This window comes from Taurulus bubalis (genome assembly GCF_910589615.1).
Source record: "Taurulus bubalis genome assembly, chromosome: 15".
In the NCBI taxonomy this organism is placed as follows: Eukaryota; Metazoa; Chordata; class Actinopteri; order Perciformes; family Cottidae; genus Taurulus; species Taurulus bubalis.
In genome coordinates this window covers 13,712,804-13,740,535 of record NC_136603.1, presented here as the reverse complement: position 1 = coordinate 13,740,535, position 27,732 = coordinate 13,712,804, and the positions used below count along the sequence as shown (strand labels likewise).

General features: G+C 40.6%; 1 protein-coding gene across 5 annotated transcripts; it reads right to left on the bottom strand.

The window, feature by feature from the left end:
• Positions 1–316: 316 nt before the first annotated feature.
• Positions 317–27,732, bottom strand: osbpl6 (oxysterol binding protein-like 6; the record flags this gene model as incomplete). Of its 5 annotated transcripts, none has more annotated exons than XM_079230444.1 (22): positions 317–1,069; positions 1,199–1,321; positions 1,518–1,644; positions 1,828–1,972; positions 2,049–2,193; positions 2,283–2,361; positions 2,575–2,638; positions 2,918–3,055; positions 3,451–3,704; positions 4,901–4,988; positions 5,754–5,885; positions 6,294–6,401; positions 7,893–8,023; positions 9,059–9,227; positions 10,911–11,036; positions 11,381–11,484; positions 11,627–11,768; positions 14,215–14,385; positions 14,476–14,589; positions 15,490–15,543; positions 15,958–16,080; positions 27,586–27,732. In XM_079230444.1, the coding sequence occupies 22 exons, from the start codon at positions 27,730–27,732 to the stop codon at positions 958–960; spliced, it is 2,796 nt and encodes a 931-aa protein (XP_079086570.1). In that variant the 3' UTR covers positions 317–957. The 5 variants fall into 5 exon arrangements, with proteins under 5 accessions (XP_079086570.1, XP_079086569.1, XP_079086571.1 ...); XM_079230443.1 differs by having other exon boundaries at positions 9,059–9,266; positions 10,944–11,036; XM_079230445.1 differs by having other exon boundaries at positions 10,944–11,036.

The window sequence follows — 27,732 nt, the reverse complement described above, 5'->3', positions numbered from 1 at the left end:
GGTTTCATGTAACAATGTTTAAACTTAGACAGTGGGGCCGGGTGAGGTTGACCCTCTATTTACACAGAATCTCCACTGTGAGGCGAAACTGGAATCCATAACAGATCTGTGTGGACCGCTTCAAGAAGAAAACATTTTGTGAAAGTTGTAGGCGTCTCCTGCTATCACATGTCCAAAACACTGGAATAGGATTTACATTTTGATCCCTACTTCTCCTTCCACACTATTATCAGCTTTTGAGAGCCGCTGTTTGAAAATATTCATTAATACCTCCATCTATGGTCGCCATACTGACTCTGCTGCAGTTGAGATTCATTTTAAATTAGTTGTTTCCCGAGAGAAAGTACTGCTATCACACAGATTCAACAGTATTAAAAAGGCAAAAACAAATAAAATCTGCCAATTTACATAATGCTATTTCACTAAATGAGTCCAAGATATTTTATAAAAATACCTTTTTTCTACAATGATTGATGATATAGTAAATGCGGCTTTATGCCAGTGAAAGCTGCTCTCTAAACATGCAAATAGGTATTCGTAGGTAATCAAAAAGGTCTACTTCATAGACTAGTCTACCCCAAACTGCTGTCAGAAATCAAATGGCTTCAACGTAAAAGCGTTAAATCATGTGACTTGTATGGGTGTCTTTTTAAGGCAAGGACATACTCAGAAGTCAAAGGAGCGGAGGAAAGATCTACATGGGAGTGGTACGGTTGTTGCACTGACAACCCAGCTTCCACAAGCACAATGAAGGTGATCCTATAGGATGTTTCCATGGATGGATGACCGTGTGGCAGTGCCACAGAACCTCGGCAGGGTTGCTGGGCATCGGGCCATCCTTTAGCTCTGTAGTCGCTCGTATCCCTGCACACGGATGTTTCTCTTCACACCTTATTGTGCATAGGCAACAGCCGTCCTGTCTGCGATGAAGGTAAGATGGACATGGCAATCCGTGTGCTACCACAGGTTCATTGTAGATTCTATATTGATGAAGCCGGGGTTTTTGCGGAGCTCCCAGTACGTGTTGTTGGAGACCCACCTCTCCCTGCGATTGGCATCAACCACTTTCCTGGAAGGAAAGATGGAGAAGTGACAGTTGTAATTGAAAGTGATGAGGAGAATATTTCATTCAATAAGAATGCGTATACATGTCTCTGTCTTTGAGTTTTATGCATCTGGTTCCTAGTACTGTGCTTACTTGAAGAAGCGTGGTTCCAGCTTGATGTTGCTCTCATCGTTGCACTTTCTCCGGACTCTCTGCAGGTCTTCAATGCGCTGCTTGTCTGAGGACGCCATCTCCAAGTTCCCCTCTTCCAGATGCCTGCGTGACCCAAACATCAGATGGTTGTACAAAGAACGGCAGCAACACATGTGTTTACAAAACTCAAGCATTCACTCATTTTGTGAAGTCTGCACTCAGACAAATACAAGATTAACTCCCCAGAATAATACTTTTTTTGGGAAATCAATGGCATTTTATGTTGCATTCGGTAGCAGCTGAGGATGTGATGCTGTACCTTTGATCAGGCCTGAATCTGGCGTCTGTTCGGGGCAGAACATCTTTCAACTCGGGGCAAAGTTCATTCAATTCAATGGCAAACCTGGTGAAGCCGTAGTACAGCTCATAATCTGTCGGCATGGAGCCTGATAAGGAGAGGAAAGAACGGAAGCAAGTATCTTAAAAATCAATTCTAATCTTTGTTATCTTTCCTACCCCATCGACTGAAATGTGACAAGGAAAAACATATATTGTCAAAAAAGTTCCAGTGGACCTTAAGTGACCAGTAACACCAGTCAGAGGGTGAAGTACAGAGACCCAGTGCCTACCTGGCCTCCAGATGCATTTGGCGGAGGGCGGGACACCACAGTAAAGGCCCTCGTGCCATTTTCCAAAAAGCCTGTGGATCACTTTCCCTTCTTGATCCATCACAAATCCTTGCACCTCATTCACATTAGAACTCCAGTAGTTTCCCTGAAAGACAAACATCATGTTGACAATGCAGTGCTTTTAAATCACTTCTTAACAATGATTGCTGAAGGGGTTTTACCTTGACGAAAGTAAGTTTGCAGAGGCAAGCGCTGCTCTTTGTGTTTCTGATGGTGATCTCCCCGTAGTGTTCGATCCACCGTTGTCCACTGAGGATGTTGTGCACACAGGTGGTGACTTTGTTCCATTCATATTGATCTCCAAACCTATGAATATACAATAACAACCTTGATTGTAGAGATGAATCTGTGGATTTGGTTTTAAACATTACTCAAAGCTGCTGGATCAAAGATACCTGGGAATCATAAGATTCACAGTCCCGATTGGTAATATCTCCATTGATTTCCCCCAGAACTTGTTTTTCCATCTCACATCTGAAAGGTAAGGTAAACAACATAAGAAATAAAAAACAATGTATTGATCACTCAAGTCGTTGCATTTATTTTCAAAATGTTAGAAAAAAAAGCCATTTTAAATCAGTAAAGATTCAGCTGGATATGAAAAGGGCAAAATGAGACTGGAAGGCTGAGCTCCTAAGCCACAGTCCCCGTGAAGATCACCCCTCACTAATTAGGGATGTAACTTACCTTGCCAGAAGGTGAAGTTCTTCGACTCACAGTGGCAGGCAGAGATGGGAGGATGGTGGCTCACCTGTGACACAAGATCAGACTAGAATTACCGCCTCCGCCAAGCAGTCAAGTCGCAGTTTACGTCCATGTCTGTTCAAAACGTCAGCTTCATCATTTGTGTGAAATTTTAAAAATTAGAATGTTAATTCTTGAGTTGTACCCAAAAAGGTGTTTCGTGAGAACCACCACATTTGAATCAGTTTATTGTTGCCATCACCGATATATCCAAGATAATGCTTCTGTTTAAAATGCACGTTGTATCTAAAAACATTTCATTCGCCAAACAAAAAAAACAACATACCTGTTCGGAGAAAAAACAGAAGCCCTTGTCTTCCCGAATACATTCATAACTCTCTCCGAGTAGCGGGTTGAATGGCTTACTTCCTGCTCTGTAGTAAGTAGATGAGTAGCCGGAGACGGCAAAAGCAGCGACGACAACCTGTCAGAGAGTCAGAGCAACACAGCCAATATAAACAAGAGGGGATTAATCACTTCGTATTAAAAGGCTTCGTCGCGAATAAGCCAAACATTAGCATGCACTAGCCGCTATCAAAAGGACAGGAGACAGATTAAAATAGGAGGATGCAAGGTCGACAGCTGCATCAGAGCATATCCCCCCCCTTGCAGACGGGCGTCTGAGTGAGACTATTTGTGTTGGTTGTGACTGACAATGTCACCTCATACATAAACAAATACCGGTATGATGGACACAAAATACAGCAGGAATTTAAAACCACCCACACATTGAATTACAGCAATGCAGGTGTCATCACGTTCTTGCACCTAACCGGATGAACATTTGATTTGAGTGCTTGTGACTGACGGCTTCTTTACCATGCGCTCAAAGGGATCCTCGGTCTCAGCAGCTTTGTCCAGCAGCTCGCTGTACTCCAGCTCTTCGCACATACGCTGCAAGGTGTTGAGGGGCTCGTTGAGCTCCACGGGCATAGACACTTTGGACAGGTCCTTGCCAATGTTGTTCCTCAAGATGTTCCAGAGGTTAATGTTGCTGGTGTCGGGACACGGCGCCGGCAGGCAGCTTCGCCGGCCGTTACGGAAGGCACTGCCAGCAAAGTCTCCGTTGGCCACTGGGATGAAGAAGAATAGCACCTCACTAACAATCGGTCCAACATGAACTGTGACCGTCTCTGCTCTCCTCTGTAACATGGTCTTAATGATATAATCATAATCTCCCTTTATAAAGCACAAGGTGCAGCATGTTTAAAACAACAAATCACAGCATTTTATATAAAATCTAATTGAAAACAATAAGAGAGCTGCAGAAATGAGTCCCTTAATGTATCTATAGAAATGAGAAACTTCTCATTCATTTGACAGTAAACTGAAATATATATTTCTCTTGATTTGATAAAACAAGACATTTAAAGTCAGATCTGGGAAATCTGTGACTGACATTTTATAGACTAAATGATTAGGGAATAATTGAAGAAATAATCATCAGATTAAGAAATTATGAATTGCAGATTTAAACAGTAGACATGAAATGGACCTGAATAAAGTAGGTAAACCAATAGTAAGTAATATCAGAAAATTAAATACATATATAATCCATTCTCATTAGTAGGATGTTTAAAGCTTTGGGACAATCAAAGGTAAGGTTCTGTGTCCTCTGGTTCGCCTGGTGCACTATAGTGTCTGGAAAGGTCTTGTACAGGCTTGTATGGGATGAAAAGGACAGAAATATAGCAAAGGACCATCCTAAAACATCCAGAAACACACTGTTTGTCAGTGGAGGCTAAAACATGTGTGATGAGGTCACGTCTCCTTATTTCTGGTGAGAAGCCAGGATTTTATTTGATTGGTTTTGCTGTCAACTAACTGGGACACATCACTTTTGCTGTGGTTGCTGTCGGGTTTACAACATCAAATCTGTTAAAATGGCAGTGAGTCTACGTAGAAATGTGTAGAAAATATCACATTTTTGTTGCATTTCTATATCTAAATCCCTGTAAAATTACCCAACTTTCACAGTGCTTTGTGAGATAATATATATTCCTGTGGGGTATGTGACAAAGATGATGAGATCCCATCCCTTGTTACAAAGTTTGCTTTCATAAAGTCTCAGAGAAGCCCTTGGCACAGAGCAACGCTGCAAAGTCAATTGCCTCTGCAACATTGATAAATGATCCTGCCAGATGTGTCTGTGTGCGTGGATGTTGAAAAGGAAGCACGGCTGATCCACCGACTGGGATCCCGCTCCATTCATTTCTAACGAGGAAATCGTGCATGCTTGGTGCTCATGATGGTGCAGGATTGGACCTACTTTGTCTGGAGACGTTATCGGTCACACTGGCGTTGTCCTCTGAAATGTTATCACTCACATCGCTGACATATGACTCATCGTCTGAGCCCTGCGAGGGGAACAGGTACAGAGCGGAGTGAGTCAGTGCGGTAGAGTACAACACAAACACAGTTTTGCCAGTGGCTAACAAACTGCAGCAGTCGTCGGCTATCTGTCCCACTGCAGTAATCACAAGATGAGGCGCTGCAGCATTTTCATACTTTATATATAGCAAACACAATGCGGCCATTGCCGCTGCCAAAGTGGAGCATATTGTAGCAACTACAACTTGTTGTAATAGCTAACACTGGTCTGAATGGGCCCACTGTTGGAGCTGGATGATGGGAGGGTTGATGAATTTTCCTTGGGGAGTAATACGTCAACACGGCTCAACGTATGCCTGGGAGCTACAATGCTTAATGGCTCTTCAGAGGCCACATATATTTGGATCAATCTGTTCGCAGGAGTGTGAAGTGATGGTACAAACTGCCTTTTTGAACAAAGACAGAAGATACAAATCAAGAGGAACAGACAGGAGAAGAGTGTTATGATTTTGTGACACAACTAAGGGATGGCGCCTCGGGGCAGATTGAACAGACATCCTCCTGTGTGCCTGGCTTTTATTTGAGTTTTTGTTATATGCTATCTCTGCTTTTCATGCTGCTCTCAGTAAATGCTGACTAACTCCAGCTCCACACATCGCCATCGCAGTGACGTTTTATCTGGCTTCCCAGCAGCAGGGCTAGTTCAACCCCTTCCTTCCTCTACAACCCGCCGCTTACGGTCCAAACTGCCGTCCTTTCTTAAACACTCGATCGTCTCAACTCTCTTATACCTCATTCTCCGACGAGCTGGCTGACAGAAGCACTTCCTGGGCATCAAAGAACTCAGAGACAGACTCCGACATGGAAAGTCGACTCTCATTAGAGGCCTGCTGAGTCAGAGGGATCCCCATCTGTTCTCCAGCCTGCAGGAAAAACACAAGCAAACACACGAGATGTTCACTGTGTCTTGCTATGATGACACGTTTAAGAACCAAAACAGATCTGAAAAAACACAAACACCACCGGAAGACGACACAGGGTTCATTTCGCAGCATATGTATCCTTGCCTGAGGGCAAGCTCCCATCCGTTTCTAATTAGTCATTTTTTTTCATTAACCTTGATGTCAGGTTGTGCATAGAGTACTGATCCTTAAAGCTTACCTGCCAGGGTGCACTGGAAAAACCATCAGTCTATAAGCACAGGAATCAATAATGCAACTGATGAATGCAAACACCCCAACTATCCGGTCAGCCTGGAAAGCCTCATTGTTTTAGCAATGTAAGAGTCAGAAATTTGCTCTGTTGGTGACAGATTGACCACAGAGACCTACCTCATCAGGCGTGGAGATGATCTTCACACTGACAACTTGTTCAGTCAGGACAGATTCAGAGTGAATGCGATTGAGTCGGGTTCGAAGTTCTGCATTTTGGGACAGGGCCTGAATAATAATAAAAGTAAATAATACAAGTGTGGTTTATTTTCCACTTGCTTTGTAGATTGTCTGATACTGTTTTGTCTGATACTGTCGGGCAGGGGTGGAGGAAAGATATAGTGTCTGATGCACTGGACTTTTAAAAGCTTATAATAAAAAGGAAAATTGTAGAAAAAAGGATTGGTTGGATCTTTTGTCAAGGATATCTCAATTATCTTACATGAGAAGTTGTTGACATTCCTCCTCTCCATACTGGCAGCGAAGCGATCCCTTAGCAACTACTCTGTAAAAGATGGCGGTCAAAAGCCAGTCTTCACAGGTTACTTTCAGCTAATAGGACGGCTCAGAAGTCGAAGCGAATATCTTCCAAAGTTACGGTCATTTAGTAGGAAATGTCCTCTTTGTGATTTCATGATCAGTGTTTTCTTGGTGCCAGGACAAGGATACCACTTCTTTGACAAATTCAAGACTGCTCAAGCCCAACTTTGAAATACATCATTGCTTAGAACGAGGACAGTTGTTTTTTTTGTCTGTCATCTTTTAGAGGATGTCTCTTCAAGGCCAGTTTTAACAGGAGGAATGCTCACAATGGACAAATGACTCTCTAAACATGCATATGGACATGTGAATATTCAAGATAGACTAAAGAAATATCTGAATTTATTCATATTTTTATTTAAAACAGACACTAAAACAATGAGTAGAGCTGAGGGGAACTGCAGAATGAGGTGATAATTATCTCTTCATATGATTGCAAATAAACATATTGATTATAGCCACTCACACGTAAATGTGTACACATGAAATAAAACATCAAACAGACTAAATTAACTCAGTGACAAACCCCGGAGAGATTAAAACAGCTGACATCAGCAGCTGTCGCTGTCATGACCCTGAATCCTTCCCACAGAACTCAAAAACCCACAAAAACCTGACCTCCAGCCTCCAACAATATTGTCACGCAACTATCCAATTAGGAACAAAGTGGAGATAAAGCAGAAGAAACATTTCACTGAAATGATGTCGATTGTTAGCAGAGGAACAGTCCAATTAAATCACTGGGGTAGAGCGACAGCCCCAAGGAGGCGAGTTAATGAACTGCACAGCACATCTTTCTCTCTCAATTAATTTGGGAAAAGATGATTGAACTTTCACTATTCACTTGCTTGTGCTTTCATCTCCGCACGTCATCTTTTTCAATTGTGATTACAGTGACTGCTGCAACTGTAGCTTGTGTGTTTCATCTGACACACCGTCGTTGTGAGAGTATCTCATAACGTGACAATAGTGTAGTTGTAGAATAGTGTAGAAAGATACATGGCTCAGATTATTGCAGTTATTTCCCCATTAATGTCCTGTTAACACAGCATCATACTATTCATGCTTTAAGAATGTGAAGAGGACAAATATGTGAGACAAACGGCTCAGAATAACTAACCCTAACTAATGGTAGAAAAAAAGAGAAATCATAGGCAATGGTTGAAGACAGTCTATTACCTGTGACAGAGACTTCCTGAGAGAGTTGATCTGGGCTGATTGGTCTGACTGCTCCTGTTCAGACAGAATCTGTTTGATCTTTTCTTTCTCTATGGCTACTGTGTTGAAGGCCGACTTCAGCAGGGAGTGGACTGCAGAGACAGGATCAAATTAAAACAGCATCATGTAGAAGTTATTCTCCGTTGCATTGTCACAATCCTCGAAAAGAAAAACATTATCCTCAACACACATGCTTTTATAGAAGCCCATTTCCGCAAGTAAAAGAAAAAAATTATGAGATAGAAAGTCATAATTATCTGATAGAAGTCATAATTATGAGATAAAAAGTCATAATTTTGACTTTCTTATCTCATAATTTCGACGTTCTATCTCATAATTATGAATTTCTATATCATACCTTTGACTTTTTATCTCATAATTATGACTTTCTATCGGATAATTATGATTTTTTATGTCATAATTATTTTTATTTTACTGATGGAAATGGCCTTCCATATACTTTTGATGTTTGATTAACAAATCCTGTTCTACTTCTCCCCTGTATTGTGTTTTAGTTTTCTAGGCTTTACATTTTTTTTTTAAAATAGTAATGCTTCTTTGAGTATCTTGAAAAGTGCTCAATAAATAAAACATATTCTTATTATGATGATTATTATTATAGCTATATTGAATAAACCCAGTGACACATTGAGTTAGTTTTAGTTCACCAAAATAAACTTTTCATGTGATTTCTATTACTATCAGGTAAAATTACCAACATTATATATAGTAAATTATAATGTGAAAAAAAAGTGTATTCAGACTTTAGCTTTGGCCATTGTTTCTATATGTGACAATAAAATGTTAATCGCTGGTATCTGGGAAAACGACGACATTAATTGAACAAGTCGTGAACAAGCAGTTTATATTTGGAGGTAAACTGATAGCTAATTGTGTGATTGTTTTCTTTTCTGTCTGACTTGTTTTTATTGTTCAACGATCTCAGAAATGAACTTGGCAAGTACAATGGCATCATAACCAACAGAAATAATTGGCAAAACTAATGTATGAAAATGTGATCTAGGTTGTAAGCAAGCAGAATAATCCTCTATCATTTACATATGACACTCGGACACATCTCGCCTTAACACCCTGCAGCCATGCGTGCATGCTGCCTGCCTCCCTACCTTTCTGGGCAATTGTGCAGAATTCCTCCTGAAGTTTAATGTAGTCACTGGCACACTCAACACTATCTGTCAGCCGGGAGACAGGGGGTGCAAAGTCCACCAGCTCGGCACACAGGTTGGGGTTGGATGAGTGGAGACGGACAGGGGACATGCTGGCAGACAGAGGGACCTGGAGAGAGAGGACGACCACAGAGGACCAGTCAGTCAGCTGACGGGCGCAATAATGTGCCGTTTGTCTGACAGAACCAACAGTGAAGAACAAGAACCGTGGTCCAATAAGGCACAGCTAACTCAAAATTACACACCATAATGATACCAGTTATCACACCAACATGTTACACTGGGGAGCAGTGAGACGTTCTCATTACTGTTCTCATTACTGTCCTAGAAATGATTTTAAAGGGTAATACCAAAACAAAATAACTCCATCCTCATTCTTCTACACCTACTGATAATATTCTCTCTGAGTTCAAATTCATGAGGAGTCTCATTCATGAGGGTTTGAGACACCAATAACTAGCAAATCAAAGGCAATTGAATGTTTAGTCCTGTAGATGTGACAGAAGCTCTGTTATTTGGGACGAACAACAAATCCTGCTGTCTTTGACTTACTACATCTACTAAATCTCTAAGGACGAAAGACTATTGAGGAGCTTTTAGATTCGGAGATAGCAAATATATTCACGAGAGAAGAACGTCTTAATATTAGGTGGTTAAAAAGAAAAGCAACAGTGTATGAAAGCACATTTAGTCTTTTTTAGAACTTGCAGATGAATATATTAGGCAAAATAAAGGAAAATTAGGCCATGAAAGATCACATTGATGAGTGCCAGTTGCAGTGCAGACCATTTAAAGAACCAAAAAGATCAATACAAAAATAAAAAATAAATGCTATGGAGTATATTTCACTCTTCAAAAACACTTCAGCTGGACATACAGGCTCATGAAGGAATCAAACCTGTGACTGTAATCTGTTACATCAGTGTCTCTCTGGCCAGTACCAAACTTTTAAAACCACTTTCATATTGAAAGATTACTTTGGTGTACTTCATGTGCAAAATATATTGGCCCAAATCACTCCCTACTGACTATATAGTGAGTTGACCATTTTGTAGAGCATTCCGAATATGAGCATGAGTGAGCATGATTATAGCCTATATAGTGGACTCAAAGTATCCCACAGTGCCTCATGAAAAGTAGTGTGCAACCGATGACTAAGCGAGCACTAAACACATCACGCATTGCGCTGAAGCAAAAATGGACGAGAGGAGAGAGCAGCACGCTTGAGACAAATCCATAATCCAAATCCATCCGAAAAAATAATATATTCAATGTGAGGAGAGTTAGCGCATCACAACCCAAACAGCCACAAAATACTATATATATATTTATTTATTTGTACGTTTATTGCCCCAACATTGACAACTTTACTTCTAACCTTTCACAATGAAAGCTTGAGCTATATACGCTGAATTACTGCTTCTCGGGGGAACTTAAATTCACTCAGAGCATTTCGATGCGAAGAAACTCACAATATGTATTTAATACAAAAATGTAGCGTCCACCAGTCGACGCTGATCTGGCTCATTTTAATTGGGAAACAGCAGTGTAATGACCCGAGTAGTGTCTGAAAGTATTTTTCCATTTTGTTGATCAGCTCATTAGATAGTTACATAGAACTGAAGGAGTTTTTGGACACAATTATTGTGGTTATTGAAACAAAAATCCAACAAAGAAATCAATGAAATACAATAACTACTATACATAATAATATATTCACTATATACGTATCAATTGCGTCATAAATAAATGATAAGGATTACAAGGAGACTTCATACTATCTAATGTTTACTAAGTGCAGTATATGTGTGTGTGACTTAGGTACCTGAAGCTGGAATTTTGCGTCTTTGCCGACACTTTTTGTTCTCCATCTTCTGTTCAAGCGCTTTTCTTTCTTTGACAATTCTACACAATTGGTCTTTGTAACACACGTGGATCAAAATATGCAAAAAGTGGTTAGAATAGAACAAACACATACATAAATAAATAAAGCAAAAGCATTGCACTGAAATGGAAAAACCGGACAACGTTCCCACCGATGAGTTGCAAACAAATTATTGAGGTAAATTAAATGTGCGGTGTTTAAAAAATGCATTTCAGCCCAAAATTATAATACTAAAAACTTTAAATTCAATAGATACAGATCAGTTGGAGAAGCAGGCATGTGTTAATCCTGTCTTTCTAGACAGGTAGTCAAGGTGACCTCCCTGGTGGAAAAAAGGCCACTTTAAAAAATAAGTCTTTGTCTGTGTCTTTATATACCTGCATATCTGTGAAGTTGGGCGCTGACTGGGTCCTTTGTAGAATCTCCAAACTCTGCAATAGCCGGCTTAGATCAGTCAGATTGGACTGACATCGTGCAAGCTCTAAAAGAAAAAAATCAATTCACATTCAGTGTTGCGAGTCGTGAAATGGGGATCAATCCTTCTCTCAGGGTTCAGAAGACTGACAGTAACTTCTTTATGAAATCAGATTTGTTCCCAGCACGAGGAAGAAGATTGCACTTACCCTCTGAGCACTTGTCCATCTCCTCAGATTCCTGCAGCCAAGCCACTACCTTGCTCTGGCCGTTACTGTAGGAGGCCGGCAGGCTGCTGTTGCTGTTGCTACTGGGGGCCTCCGGCTGCCAGGGCAAGCTGCTCGGCTTGGCCTGCTGAGGGGTTAAAGGGGAACAGACACAGAGGCAAGATTGTTTTGTCTGGAACTTCACGTCAGAGTTTACTGTACTGTGTTCAAAATGTGTTACTTGTTCAGCTGGTTTTGAACATACTTCAGTTCAAGTGGTACTGACATTGTGAAAGAAGGAATATTCTGTGTGTAAACCTCTGGTGTAATAGATGCCAGAAACTTTCAATTGCTCCAACTGATGTCTTTGAATTCCTTGTTTTGTTCGATTAAGAACGAATCATTACATTTGAGAACATGGCAGCTGCAAATATTTAGCTTTTTTTCTTAATAAATGGCCCCAAATAAAAAAAAAATATGAAGCATGTTATTTCATCTTCGTTGATTCAACCAATTATAAAAATGCCACATCGAAATAACTAATAACATCTGATTGGTTGGTTTGACCCCATAAGAGAGCAGTTCACTTTTATGAACAACATTTCCGTAAGAGCAGGCTATCGGCCAAACACCTGACTACCAGGTGTGTCGTGCTATTTGTTTAAGTACCGGAGCCCACCTGTTATAGGCACACAACATTAAGTTGTGGAGAGGGAGGAGACGTCCGGTTACCAGGGCTATCATCTCAATTTCAACTTTCTTTTTCAGCAAAAGTATTGTCTCGTGTTTTAGCTTTGAAACACATTGCAGTGCAAATGCTGTTGTGTAACATTAATTACTAAACTATGTGACCATGTACGAAGTCAGCTATATTAGAGACATTGCTGAAATAGTGTCGTCTAATAACTACTGAATGGAAAAATAATACTCCACCGGTCTTACACCAAACAATGTCCCGCGGACATTCTGTTCTACATATTTACTATCGGGTGGGCAAACTCATTAAATATGCAAGAATTAAGATCAATGTATTTAATGGAATAGTGGCATAAGAAGCTGGCCACTTCCCACTGGATGGCTACTCCATATCCTTATATCTGTACTTGTTGGGGGATATCTTGAGATAAAAACATTAAACAGTGCGTGTTACAGCATGCAAAAGAAAATTCATATCAACACTAGTCATTGGTAACCAACCAACATATGATGGTCCTCCCTCCAAAGCTCTTTGATGTAGCAGTTCATTCTGACTCTAGGATTAGAGACTCATGCTTAAGCTGTTCTTTTGGGAGAGCTCATCAGGCTGCAGCCAGCTGCTCTGAATCCAGATTCTCCTGATCACCTCTAATGGCCTGCATGAGAGACACCCTCCCAGGAGAACCTGCTCTGGCTGCATCCTCACATTTACACACAGTTCAGAAGCGTCAACATTGACCAGGGACCATGAGACTGATCATGTAAATAACCGTTGCTAGAATTTGGGAATACTTTAAATAATCTGTTAAACCGGCTGGCAAACTACAAACGTTACGTTGCTGAAAACTGCTGTAAAGAGATCAAACTGACGTATTATAGATATTCTCTCTGGTGTTGAACGGCAGCTTCAGCCCTCACTCTTATGTTATTTGACTTCAGTTACAGAAGCTTTAATGAAAGAGTTAAACTGGACAAGCTCTTCAGTCTGAGTCATGTTTCTGATTGTCATCTTTTTAATCAACTATTTTGTTACATTCAGTGGGACTGAATTGGGCAGATATCAGTGTACACATTCACGACCATTAGTCCATGAAATAGCCACACAGATCATAGACACGGTTACACGATGTGTTAAAATTAAATTTAGTAAAATATTGGCTTAAAAATATATTAAATTAACACCAGCCATTTGCAGTTGAAAAGACAACATTGCACACAGTACAGTTATCAGGTGGGTGATCCCAACAGAGACAGACACGATCTTGTCTGACCATTTAGAGTTTCTGCCGTTACTGTAAATGTTCAGTGAGTTTTACTTCCTCTCTTCTGGATGATATTTTGGGACACTATCCCAGTTCCCTATGAAAACAGAACTTAGTGATGTCTCCTTCCCCATGAAGTACCCTTCTTGAATAAGTCTTTGCACTCTGCTGAGACAGCTTTCAAGCTCGATACAGAGTAGCAGTAGGAAAACATAAGATAAGATAATCCTTTATTAGTCCCGCAGTGGGGAAATTGCAGGATTACAGCAGCAAGAGATAGTAGTAAAATAAGAAAAAAGTAATAAATATTCAGGTTACTTTGATTAGAGAAGTCTATGTCAACATCCCATTTGTAACACTGTCTTTTTCAGCTGATCTCTGTGAAGGAAATTCCTCAGCAATAATTCCGATGATTAATAATTTCAAATATTGTTTAAGCACATAAATAGTGTCTGGTTCAAGCTTTTACAAAGTGAGGATTGCTGCTTTTCTCCATTAAATATAATTGAAAATTGAATATCTTTGGACTGTTCTTCTGACAAGACAAGAACATTTCACTTGGGGGCTTTTGGGAACCTTTTATAAATCCGAGGATTTAATGGTTAATAGAGAAGATAATCGTAGGATTCTCACCTTGGCTTCACGTACCACACTTGAGGCAGGTTTGGGCGACTCCAGGGCAGCTGGGGGAGGAAACGTTCGCATGGTGGCCTCCCGGGGAGATCGCACAATCTCGTTCTGTCGGTAAAGCCGGTGATGACGCAGCTTGGACACCCAGGCATCAAAGATGTCTTGAGATTTAACCTAAAGGGGGAGACAGCTTTCAACCCTGTGCTCTCCTGTCCTGTTTATCGCTGCTGAAATGACAACATTGACTCGTCCCATCAGTGTTACCTTCAGGTGATAGATATGCTCCTCAGTGTCCAGGTCGATGCGACGGGCTCTCTTCTTGATGGACATGACAGAGAGGCCAACGTCGATGCTACCATGAAGTTTGCCTTTTTGGATCTAAGGTAAGTGATCAACACATCAGTCTACTAAAAGCGCAGTTTACTCAAAGTTAACAGTTAAATAATGTGTGCACAAGTCATTTTTATCTGTAACTACATTTACAACTAAATAATGTCTGAAGAAACCAAAGAAACTCCCATACTGTTGATCACTTGTATTCACTATAAAAGGAGCTGTACATTAATATAGCAGCAATCAACTATTAGCTATGTAAACATATAATGGAGGGATGTCTACCTGAGCAGAGAATGAGCTCTCCCTCTGTGTAAGTTGTTATCAGAGCTCCTCTTTTCTTTATTGACATAATAAGTTAGCACATGTGAGCGTCCCCCACTGATTAGCTCATGGCCGCTGCTCTGAACCGCTCTCGTATGACGGTTACAGCTGATAACGGCGGCGGCACGGACGTGTAGCATCCACCCTCCGCTTCCCCCTCAGGTGAGGTCTGTCAGCACTGTTGCTGTTGTTTGCGCTGTTAGCACCGTTAGCTGTGGTGGGCTGACTGGCCGTCACCATGTCGAGAGGCAATCGAAATGTTCCCAATCTCGTATCTTGCACCTTTAACAATGTTCCAGTCTTCAGGTAAAATTTGTTTAGCCAAAACAGGTAGAGCTGAAACAGTTAACTGATTGATTGATCATTTAATCTACACACATTTTACCAGCAATTTTGATCCACAGAGTGCATGATTCTTTGGTCTCTTCACAGTCATGTGTTACTTTTCCACTTTGTCCGTAAAATTGTGAGCTTTCCTGCAAAGTGACATGTCGTGCTGAAACACATTGAACATTATGACCCGTGTTGCAGATGTTTCTGCTGAGTCATTGTCCAGCCACGCTTATATCAGGCCAGGCTGCCCTGTTTCTGCCTGTGGGTTATATAGTCAGAGTTACTTACATCAATGGGGGACTTGGAGTACTTCAGGATACCATTGTCCAGGACAAAAAAACGCTGCAGAGAATATAAGCAGAAAAAAAATGTGTTGCTTGAATAACAGGAAGGGCAGACATTGAATACATATATCACATTGGTTATATTGTGGATTCAGGTCGTCTACCATTTTTTCTCTCATATTAGTTGTGTGTTCTGTGGTGTTCAAATATGGTGGCAACAGGGACTCATTTCCACTTTCATTCCAGTGTTTTAAGAAAACAACAGCTAAGCTGATGCTGAAGGCGGTGACTTCAAAGGAAACATTGCTTGTGGAAGAGGCCCAGAGAGGGTAAAGCAAGGGGAATGAAAAGGGGAACTTACCGTATTTCTTCACCAGACAGCAAACTGTTTAACATTCAAGAAGCGGCTAATTTTGAAAGTGTTTTTCCCCCAACAAAAGCTTTTGTGTTTCACTTTGTCTGGAGATCTTACCTTGTGCCAGCCTTTCAGGGGCCATTTCCGCTTCTTCAACATAAAACCCTCGTGTTTATCAGGCCTCTGCACGTTGCTCTGGCCGATTTTCAGCCCCTCAATGATTTCCCAGCTGTCTGCCTCCTAGACAGGAATAAAAAGAAGTGGAGTCAGAACAAACCCTCCTCCAGAATAGGAAGAAAACAGAGATATCAAAAAAAGTCATGAAAAGAAGAGATGCTCAAGTCATGCCCAACGTCTAAACCACAGGAATACGCTTAACGCTTCTTTATTCTTTTCCCCCTGTACTACACATTTAAAGAAATACTGCCCCATTCAAATTCCTCCTGCTTTCTCAGCATTTCCACTCCATTAGATTTCCCCTGACTCTGCTCTTCCAGCTACGACTAGGTTTGTAAATCAAAGTGACATCTCTGGAGTAGAGGGACAGCAAAGTCAGGCAGGGACAGGTAAAACATCCCATATGATCCATTTAGCGTACTTCAGATGTTATTTTGTGCTTAAGTCCGAATATTTAATACATTATTTACAAAACACTGTAGTGTAGTGGTAATCAGACTTCAGTGTTTATTAATGTCAAGAACTACATCTCCTCCTGCTGGCCCCCATAAGGGGAGGCAGAAAGAGAATGAATGACAATATAGTAAAAGACAGTTGTAATAGTATAAAATGTCATGGGAGAAGTTATCATATTTGACAAAACAACAACAAAAGGAACATTTTAATGAAAATCTGATGACAGTTGAGAGGTGGTTTGCTAATGTTGCCAGACCACCAGTCTTTTTATCTCCAAAACTTTTGCTTATTTGATCATTTAGAGGATTGTTTTAGTGGCATTAAACAATCACAAAGGAACAGGTCTGCAACTGAGCTTCGCTCTGTGTTTTAAACTTTAGCTGGAGAAAGCAACCATAACGTTTCTTTCAAATAATGTTACTGGAGCATTTCTGCAAAACTTTTACCATTTATACAGAATAGGGATCTGCTTCAATTTGAACACAATTTCCTTAAAATGGCGCAAAATAGAAAAGAGAACGGAAAAAGAGGCACTACTTTGGAGTTTGTGTTCAATGTGTGTGTTGTTTAGGAAACACAATAAATGGTGACCATGATTTTTTAAATTGCTTTGGTTTATTAATCAAGATAAACCCTAATTATCTTGAAGTGTAATATGTCAGCTAGTTATGTGATCCACAGCTTCACTGGAGGGAAGTTTATTAGCGCTTAGTGGACAATGTGTTATTGAGAAGCAGTTCATTTACTAAATGCCTCATATTCCTCAGAGTGCGTCAGTATAATCAGTTCTTAATCAGTAGGACAGTAAAAAACTGAAGGTTAAAGAGGTTTCTTGACATTTGTCACAGAGAGGGTGAACATTGAGGAACCGTGATATTAATGGAGCGTCAAAAGGTGAGAAAAAAAAAAAGTGAGCGTAACCAACTTTGACTGACAGCTAATCGTCTGACTGCAATAGTCTGCCGATGTTGTAAAATACATTAACATTGTGTATTTTTGGGCTGTTCGCAATCATATTAAGTACATTATTAATACAAAGGAATGCATTTAAATGTAATATTTGCGAAAAAAAGGTCAGATTTTGGATTTCATACTTGAATCCGCCTTCATGGCAAAACGCACAACGTAACATGTTTTCTTCGGAAAACCAAATAATAGCTCGTGGCGCTTCACTGCTTCGTGTGACGCCTCAACCTCCAAGACAGCTGGTTGGGTGTGCGCTACGACACCCGACCTTGGCTTGCAGGACATTTAACAAAAGGAGACAACAGCGTGTTTAATCTAATGACCGGCAAACAGATCTGTTTGTTGATGAGGTCATGTTTCTCCGCTGACGAGAGCCCCTCCCTCCAGTGGCCCTGTGCAATTGAGGAAGTGGAGCAGCTCAACTTCATTAGCAAAAATGTACATCACCATTCAAAGCAATCATGTCATAAAAGATAACGGTCTACTTATTATGCCCGAAGCAATTACGTCATTATCAGTTGAACAATTCAACTGTATAATGTGAAATGATTGATACATCAACGCTTCTGTATTCAGACCATAACAGCCTTAAACGTGACAAGCACCCTCTCTAAGAGGCAATAACAAGCAGCGGTCTTTGAGAAACCCTTCAGACAAACTTCCTGTGCGTTATCTGGGGCATTACAAACAGACTTTCAACTGGATCTAAATTAATAAATCAATACCGCACTAAATAAAGAATGGCTTTGTCCGGCAAATATTGCAATTGAATGCACTTTCCTGGGAATCATTTTAAGATCCGAACCATTAACGATAGAAATCATTAAATGCCTCATGAGGAATAGTCCACTCAACTTCTGGCTACACGTAGTCAGAGGATTCGCTTTTGTTATTTGACCTTAAATACCAAACTGAATTCAGCCAAAGTGATTTCCACATTCATTCATCTTACTGGCAGACTTAAACAGAAGCGGTCTGCTTATCTGTCAAAAAGTTTAAAGGTTTGCTCCACGAGCGTGTTCGTTTGATACCGGATAACTTTGAATTAATTTAGCTTTTTGCCTTTTTTTCACATCAGTTTAACAACATGGTTACAGTAGATGCCAGAACACTCAAATTACGTTTATAATCCCAATCATCAACTAACTAAATCAATCCTGTGAAGGTCTTCTAGTGTCCACTACCTGAAGAGAACCTGTAGCACAGCAGACGTTTGAATGCTGCAATGACTTACACTTTACAGTTATCGTCTCCCTAAGCAGGAGAGAGGACAAACACTCCTTGGGGACACCTTTGGCGAAATCAGCACTTTAAATATCAGTCCAACTGCCCACTTCTGATGGCAAGTGTCTCTCACACATCTGCTTCTGACACAGACGCTGCTCTTCGTGAAGTGTAACTGTGTCTCTACTGACTGCTCAATGACTGAAGGACTACATAAACACAATACGATCAAATATTAATCAAAAGATCTTCCAATTGTTTCAGTTCACTTCATTTTATTTCCTACTTTACGGTTAGTCGAGTGCAATAAAACGTAATGATGTAATAACAAGAGTGATAAAAGTAACAAAACAGACAAATCTGTTTAATCATGGGAGTGTTAGATCTAAGGGCCTAATATAATCATTTATTTATTACCCAAAATAAAGAAAATTAAGGCCAGGTTTTTTTAAGTAACAAGCTACGTACCTCTGGAGATTTTATGTGAAAGACCAACACAAAGTGTCACACAATTGTGAAGTACAAATAAAATTAAAGCTGCTCGCAGCTGTGACTGGGCCCTCGCGAGGTAAGCCGAAGGATCGCCGGCTCGTCCGTCCGAGAACGTTCGCCTGCCAGGCGGATGTTCGAGGCCGGGAGAGCCGGCGATCCTTCGGCTCAGTCACAGCTGTGAGCAGCTTTAATTTAGAGGGATATATATATATATATATATATATATTTATATATAAAAGAATCACATCAGAGGAAATTTGGCCTTTTGGGCCTTTTCCAAGCTCCAGTAGAAGTCGGTAGGGAGGGAAACTGAAGCTGGTTCTTCAGAAATTCATCACTGCATCTCCATCAGTTCTAGTTCAGACTCTCTTCACTTCTTCTGCATCATCAGGAAGGGAGTTGAGAACAGCTTGAATTCTTTCTCAATGGCAGAAAGATCTTGGAAGCGCAGACTGAGTTCTGTCATTTGATGTGATGACAGACACATATTTCCTCTTTTTTGCAGAAAGGTTGACCTCTAGAAAATGGAATATATGTATATATATTTTATACATGTAAATATGTATATAAATATATATAAAAGATACAAATATGTATTAAAAGTGATCAAAAGCTTGAGGTTTCATGGAACGGCGTGGAAGTGGTGTGACGACTATTTCATATGGTTCGTGATCATGCAGCAAGCTGTTGTAACTCCACTGTACTGTGTCAAAACTGTTCCAAAGTTAACATGCTTTATGAGAGTAATGGCTTAAAGACTTCTGCATGTCAATATTAACTCATAGTCAAAGCGCAACCTACTGGTAAACTATGGCAATTTGAACTAGAAATGAACGAAGAAAATGAAATTTGCCGACTTCCGGTACGGTTTAGAGCATGGTCCCAAGAGACTTATTTGTAAGTTGATATGTGGTATATACGCCTATCAAATATTGTATGTCTATGTTGAACGTACTGCAAGGGCTGCTTTGTTGAATTTAGTTGAATTTTCTCCTGAGAAGTCCAATGGTCCTTTTCTTCTGAACACAATGAGATACAAACAAGCTTTTGATATATTTGCATGAAATTGAACCATTAATGATCCACAGAGAATTTTGCACAAATTGAACCCAGCGTTTAGGAAAATTTGGGTATAAAATTGTTTTTCACAAAATTAAAAATAGTTGAAATTCTAAGTCGGCGGAGTTTAATACGACCACGTACTTTTTTGTAGAGCAGACACAACCGGACATGTGTGCCAAATTTCAGGCCAAAAACTGTGGGCTATCACATCTCACAGGTTGTCAAAAAAAACACACGTTTTTTTAGGGGGCGCTATCTGACTTCCTGTACGGTTTAGAGCAAGTTTACATGTGTTACATATGGCTACCAGGTTTCATACATGTAGGTCAACCGTAGCGCTGGGGCTGCTTAATTGAATATTTGTAGGGGGCGCTATCGAGCCAAAGTGCCATTTTGAGTCATTCAAATCACATCAGGTAACTACATCTTTGCCTTTAAATGTGTCTGCCAAGTTTAGTTACGTGTCGAGCATGCCTAGTCCCTCAAAAGGGACTTTATTGTTGACCGCGAAGGATGGGTCGCCACGGCAACAGCGTTTCACGAAACATCAAAAGCTTTGTGGGCTGGCGTCATGAAAGTCTTATGTTTGTCTAGAAGGAATTAGAAGTTGATCTGATTGACCGACTAAGAGAAGCAAGCCAAAGTATAGAAATATTTTACACACCCAAATTATATTAAAATTTTCGCCGAGTCGGATGGGTGTGCAAATTTTGAAGAATTTAGGTTCATCCCAAGCACCTCTTTTCCCTGCGCATTGGTGAAGAATAATAAATAAACATTCGAATAACAATAGGTCCTCGACTCTGACTACATCAGTACTCGGGCCCTAATTATACATGATTTTAAATTTTTGTCACGAATACAAAAACTGAAAAGTGCAATGTGCAAAATTATTTAGCCCCCTTTTCTCTGAGTGCAACCAATTGCCTTCAGAGTTGCCTGATGACTGCTGAATGATTGCATGTTGACCGAATGACTAAATAGAGTCCACCTGTGTGTAATCTAATCTCAGTACAAATACAGCTGTTCTGTGACGGCCTCAGAGGTTTGTTAAGAGAATATTGGGGAGCAAACAGGACCATGAAGTCCAAGGAACACACCAGACAGGTCAGAGATAAAGTTGTGGAGAAGTTTAAAGCAGAGTTAGGCTATAAAAAGATGTCCCAAGCTTTGAACATGTCACGAAGCACTGTTCAATCCATTACCCGGAAATAGAAAGAGCATGGCAAGAGACGGCCGTCCACCTAAACTTACAAGCCGAACAAGGAGAGCACTGACAAGCGATGCAGCCAAGAGGCCCATGGTGAATAAAGGTTATATTCAAAAGGTGGATGATTGGTAGGTGGGGTGAAGGATAGCATGTAAAGGTAGAGGTGGTGTGGTGGTAAATTGGTAAATTGCTTAATACTTCAGTCTAGTAAATTCAGCTAACCTCATCACGTGTGTTCGAAATACCAAATACTAAATAATTCAAGTTTCAGATCTGAGTATGTGGTCTCCTATTGTACTTGTGTAAGAAAATACTGTACTCCTTGATCGAATAACTGTAAAATGTTCCCACCTCTTCTACCACAATTACCACTCAACAATGATATTTCAGCAAATAATAACCACAGAGGCATTGTTGTGAAGATGGATTTCACTGCAGGGTCTGACTGGCCTAATGGGGGAGAAGCTCACCCTGAGAGACTCGTCCTCTGTGTGAACACCACAGATTCAGTTACACACCCAAAGTCCACATGTGTGATCTGCTGACTTGTAGGAGAGATACTGAGGCTGATTCAGTGTAAACATCTTCGGAAACTGAGGAAGAGGAGGGGAACTCAGGATGTGTGAACATGAAAGTTCATTCTTGACCTTGGAAACAGTAGCTTTTTGCCCTGGGGTTGAATTTGTTTAGAAAATTAAACAAACATATTCAAAACCGACAAGAAAGGGGTACAAAAACAGGCCATTTACAGACCAGCAATATTTATATTATGATAAATTATTGATCTGCACTTTTATGTATTTTCTTTAAAACAGTCAAAGTACATAAAAAATATATAGTTTGTAAAAATACATTTAAAATATTGATTGAGCCAACCTCATGATGAGAAGGGGCCTGACATTGTGTTATTTTCAGTCAAGATTGGGACCAATAGTTCTAAAAAATGATATAGTCACTTGGGGAACAATCTGACTTTTTTTCACGGCACAATTTATGAGACAATAAGCCACACTCCTCATATTAAGATATTTAGAAAGAGGATGTGCCAGTTTATTTCTGTTCTCTATCCTCTCCTTTTTTAATTGCTCTGCTGTGTGCTGAGGAAAAGTATATTATCAGACAAGTCATGTCTGATAATACATGTCAAACCAGCACATTAGACAATAGAATAACCAATAGAATACATAAAGAAATACATCTTTACAGGACAGGAAAGATACTGATTGATGCTGCTGTCAGTGCAAGTGCTCCATCATTCTTTCATCTACACTAACATTGGTTTTGTTATGGTCATTAACATAAAAACAGACATTATCTGACCATAGAGCAACTCATAGGCAGCATGTGACTCCATCTATTTCTCCTACTATCTCCAAGCCGAAACACTATCTAACCAGGAAATGACAAGCAGCAAGGGGAAAAATGGATAGTTGCAGCGACATCCTGAAAGTGTAATGTCTTGATCCACAAAGTGTGTGTGTGTGTGTGTGTGTGTGTGTGTGTGTGTGTGTGTGTGTGTGTGTGTGTGTGTGTGTGTGTGTGTGTGTGTGTGTGCGTGCTTACTGCAGGTGGTGCCTCTAATTGCTCTCATGAGGATCTCCAGAGTGAACAGCAGTCCTCAGCAGAGGGGAAAGTGACATATATTGATTGTAAAATGGGGCCTGGATCTCATTTAAGGCTTTCCCCCAACAAAATGCCCCGCTCTCATTTTTCCTCAGAAACTGAGGCGCAGCCAAGCTAGCTCAGGTATTTTCTCAGCGTCTACTGTGCTTCCCCAGGATGTCCCCGGGGAAGATGTATTTTACTGCATAGTCTCTTCAGCACCGGCCCACTATACAACATACATAACACAGTAAGCAGACGGCGATGCAGGAAAGCTCTGTGATTATGTGCAGGTATAACTTGGCTTAGTGTCAAATAAATTAGACAAATAAATATGCTGGAGACATCCTTACAAATCACTAACAATAATTTATAAAAGTCCATTCTTGACCTTGGGGATAGTGCAGTCTAACCACCAGGTCCATTTACTCGCTGTCCCACGATTCGCTCAGTTGTCATGAAAATCATGTTATATGATTGAAAGCTCAACAACAGCTACTAAATGGACCCTTTTCCAGTTTCCAAAGTGGGAGGAACAAAATGATTCTTAGATAATTTAGGATTCTCTCTTGAATGATTATGACTCAATAATTGGGACTTCTCAACGTTGTGATCACCTGTAACAATTCTGTGGCACCAGGCCGTCCATTCCTTACTGCTGGCCCTGAACGCAACAGACATGATACACATGCGTGTTGTTTACAAAACCAAAGCTAAAGTCCTGGGGTCACTGAGGTAAGCGGGTCGAATGATAGTAACACGCCATGTGTGGACATCCGTTACCACAGAATAAAGTGTGATCGTAACCACACACTTTATCACTGTAGTTTGAGCACACTTGTTCCAGAAATACATATTTTTGTATGAGAGCTGAATGCTCATTGGCTATATTATTCTGTATTATTTATTTGTAAATAAGGCGAGCTTGTTATGTAAAATGATTCAGAACATGGAATTCTGTGTTTTTACTACTAGGATACTTCTACAGGCATTATTTTATTTATATTATTGTTGGTTCTCTTTGCAGTGCTGGAAATGTAACCCTCCAGTATACACATATCTTCTATTTGTTACTAATATTGAATTAACAAAAGATAATGGAAGTAAATTCATTTTTTTTTTGAAATCATGAAATATGCATCGAAAAAAAGTTGATGCACCAAGATGAATCGCTAATCGTTTTATATTCACATCGTAGACTTTGGAATCGAGTTGTGAGGTGCCTCGAGATTTCCACCCCTGTTGTGTACGTGAAAAATTGATATTTGAGCTATGAAAACATAGAAAACTCCATCTGTTGAGGAAGACAGTGTGAAGCAACAGAAAGCTGCTAAAAAGCTCTACAAAGAGTGAATGACAGCTCGTCTTATGCAAAACTCGGCATAATCCAATTCAAAGTTCTGCATCGAGCTCATTTTTCAAAAGCAAGATTAGCTAAAATATACCCTAACTCGGATGCTAGTTGTAGCAGATGCCATCACACCCCAGCCAACTTAACTCATATGTTCTGGTCATGCCCTGCTTGACATCTTACTGGTGTACGATCTTTAAAACACTTTCTGAGGCTGTTATTATTGATCTCCAACCCAACGCAACTTCAGCTATATTTGGTGTCACAGACAGACAACACTGCACAATAACAAAAAAACATAAAAACAGCATGACACTTCTTGCACGTAGAAGAATATTGTTGCACTGGAAATCAACAAACCCACCCAAGACATCTATGTGGTTTGGTGACCTGATGCAATTCATTCATCTAGAGAAAATTAAATACTCGCGGAGGGGGTCAAGGAACAAATTCTTTTCCACCTGGGACCCGGTTCTGACATACTTGGGTAAACTCAAAACTATGCCTGATGCCCCCTAGCAGTATCTTTTGGTATAGTCCCTAAATCATTAGGCGCACAATAGACATAACCCTTTTTTCTTCTTCTTTTCTTCATGTTTTAATCTGATTGTTGGATAGGCGATAATTTGGCCGCTCTGGTTTCTGCCTACTGGCCAGAACTGCTGCCAATTAGCTTGTGGATATGATTGTGTGATGTGATGACTGTTTGATGTGCAGAGTGAAGCAGGTGTGTTTACGTTCAGATGTACCAGAGATGTGTGTGTTTAGGTGCGTGTATGTGTGCAGACGTCTGGCTCGGCGAAATGAGGTGAGCTCTTTTTATTTATTTTTATGTATTTATTTTCCTCTACTCTAGGTGGGTGTACCAGTGGGAGGGGTGGTATGTTGTATTGTTTGTATATGTCAAGAAAAAGATGGAAGTGTCAGTTGAAATGCATGTTTGTCATGTTATGTGTCCACCGACATTTTTCAAATAAAAATAAAAAGAAGACCTTGTGTTGAGATTGCTTTCCACTGTGGTTTCAAAGGCAGACATAACCTTTTCTTGAGTCTTTCACCAACATGGAGGGATAACGATCAAAACTTTGTCTACTATCTAACGCGGGTGAGTGTGTGAGGGTGGAGAGCAACAGCCCTCTACAGCGCCGTATCACGCCGCATTCATTAAGCTATGCCAATTTAGAGGCTAAAGACACTTTTCCTCCATTTTACTGTGACTTTAGAGCAGTTTCTTAAACTGTACTCATCAGGCATATGCTCTTTCTTACCTTGTACATATTTATAATGGTTGTGAGCTGAAACCCAGAGGCAGCTGAATGGAAAAAGATTTGTAACTATAACTGTTTTTGAGCCGTGTACCTGCCTCCGTAGTAGACAGATCAAGTGTCTAGATCGCCCTCAGGTACATCGCTGCATCACTTAGCCAGCACGGGAGATCATAACACAATACCGCCGCAACAATCAAGAACTCATTTTAAATTCATGATATGCTGCTGACTATCTCGAAGTCTTGATCAAGATGGTATGCAAAATTCAAAGGAATCTACTTGACAAACACTTTATTTCTATGTTAGCGGCTGCCTCTTTGGATAGTACCTGACTTCATTAAACACATTAAAGGAGATGTATAAGAGAAGAGGTGCTGGTAGATAACCTCGCTCTCAGAGGGGCCGCTGGCAAATGAAATGCTGAGACCCTTCACCCATGGAGGCCTTGTTATCAAAAGCAAGTAGTGATATGAAAGAAAGGAACAATGAACAGACGGGTTAACTGCCGGTCTCGTCAAGCAGCAGGCCGTCGCTTCAAACCGGCCCCATTTCTCAGACCAACTGCCTTTTCTCCTCAGAAAGCCATCTCCCGCGGCGTGGACAAAGCTCGGCTGCCACACAGCATACCAGAGCGTGCCACATGTTCAGCAGAGCGCCGAGCCCTCCGCCTGTCGCTCATGAAATATGCATCACCTTGTTTGTGCCGACGGAAAAGCTGTGATGTCAGAGATTCCAGTTTCGGTGTCCGGTTTCTGCGCGGCCACAGTGAGACAGCAGCTCAGAGGTAAGGCGGGCTGGGGGCTTCAAACGGCTTACTGCCGGGGCTACGTTTAAGCACTTGTCCTGTGAACTGTGAAATAAGAGTGTACCTCATTGTTTACCACGCCTCTGCAAGGTTTTTACTTACAAACCAGGGAATATGGCTGCTCCGACTTGGCCAATTAGTCATCTAATCAGTTGATAAGGTATTGAGGGGTTGATAGTCTTTTTCCTAATGGACTTTTCAGAGAAAATTAACTATTAATCATTTGTCAGTATCAGAAAACATTGTTCTGTATGGCTGAATTAATCTGCAGAGGGCACCAGAACAATAAAGAAACAATTTAAACACTGAATTAATAGGATTGACATGAATTTCTTCCAGATCGGTTGTGTTTGGTGTTTAGTTTGAGGGGGCGTCACAACCCATGATTAATTGCCCGAACGATCAATAATCTGTCTGTTGGACGACTGGATGGATCTCTGGCAAGATATTTTGGAGTACTATTGCTGTGAGTAGCCTTGACTGAGATAAATCAAACTGAGCTTCACTACAGACCTGGCAAAAGATATGTTTCGCCTCTTCTTTGCCATTTGTTAGTGTTTATCCATTTTCTTCCTGCTTTGAGTCAGCAGTGTAATTGCATGACATCATGCTGCCTTTCTGTTTCTGTCAATTGCTGTTTGGAATTGTCAATAGACAAAACCGTGTTTATGTTGGGAATTGACCTGTACAGTTTGAGGTCATACGGTACGCTTTGGCCGCACAGAAAGGTAGATAGTTAACACATTTTGCAAGATTAATACAAATGTTAAGTTTCTGTTCTGCTTTAGTCGACAAAGTAAGTCGAGGACAATCCTACAAAGAAAACACTAATTGCACACATAAAATATCTGCAGAGAAAATTGGGGGCAGCTGATTTTTTTTAAATGACCAAGTCATCAACTAATGTTTTTTGACAGTTTTTGCCCGGCACACTAAAACTGCTGAAGTCATATTCCACGCTTTACTATTGCCTGGCAGTTCCCTTCCGTTTGCGTAAACTCTCACAAGAGGATGGCACTGAAAGAAGACTGCAGCGACCAAAAATAATATTCACTCCCTATATCACCACTGCTCAAGTTACATTCATTCAAAGTGCTTCTATTTCTAGAAACTCCACTTAGACTCCAATTACCTGCCGACTGTCGCGCTGGGAAGAGGAAGAGGAGGAGGCGCTCTTGTGAACCGGCGTGGAGCTCTTGTTGACTGGCGGAGAGCTCCTATCGTCAGAGCTCATGGTGCGGCCATGAGGGCCTCGCTGGTAGTGTTGGTGGTGAGACAT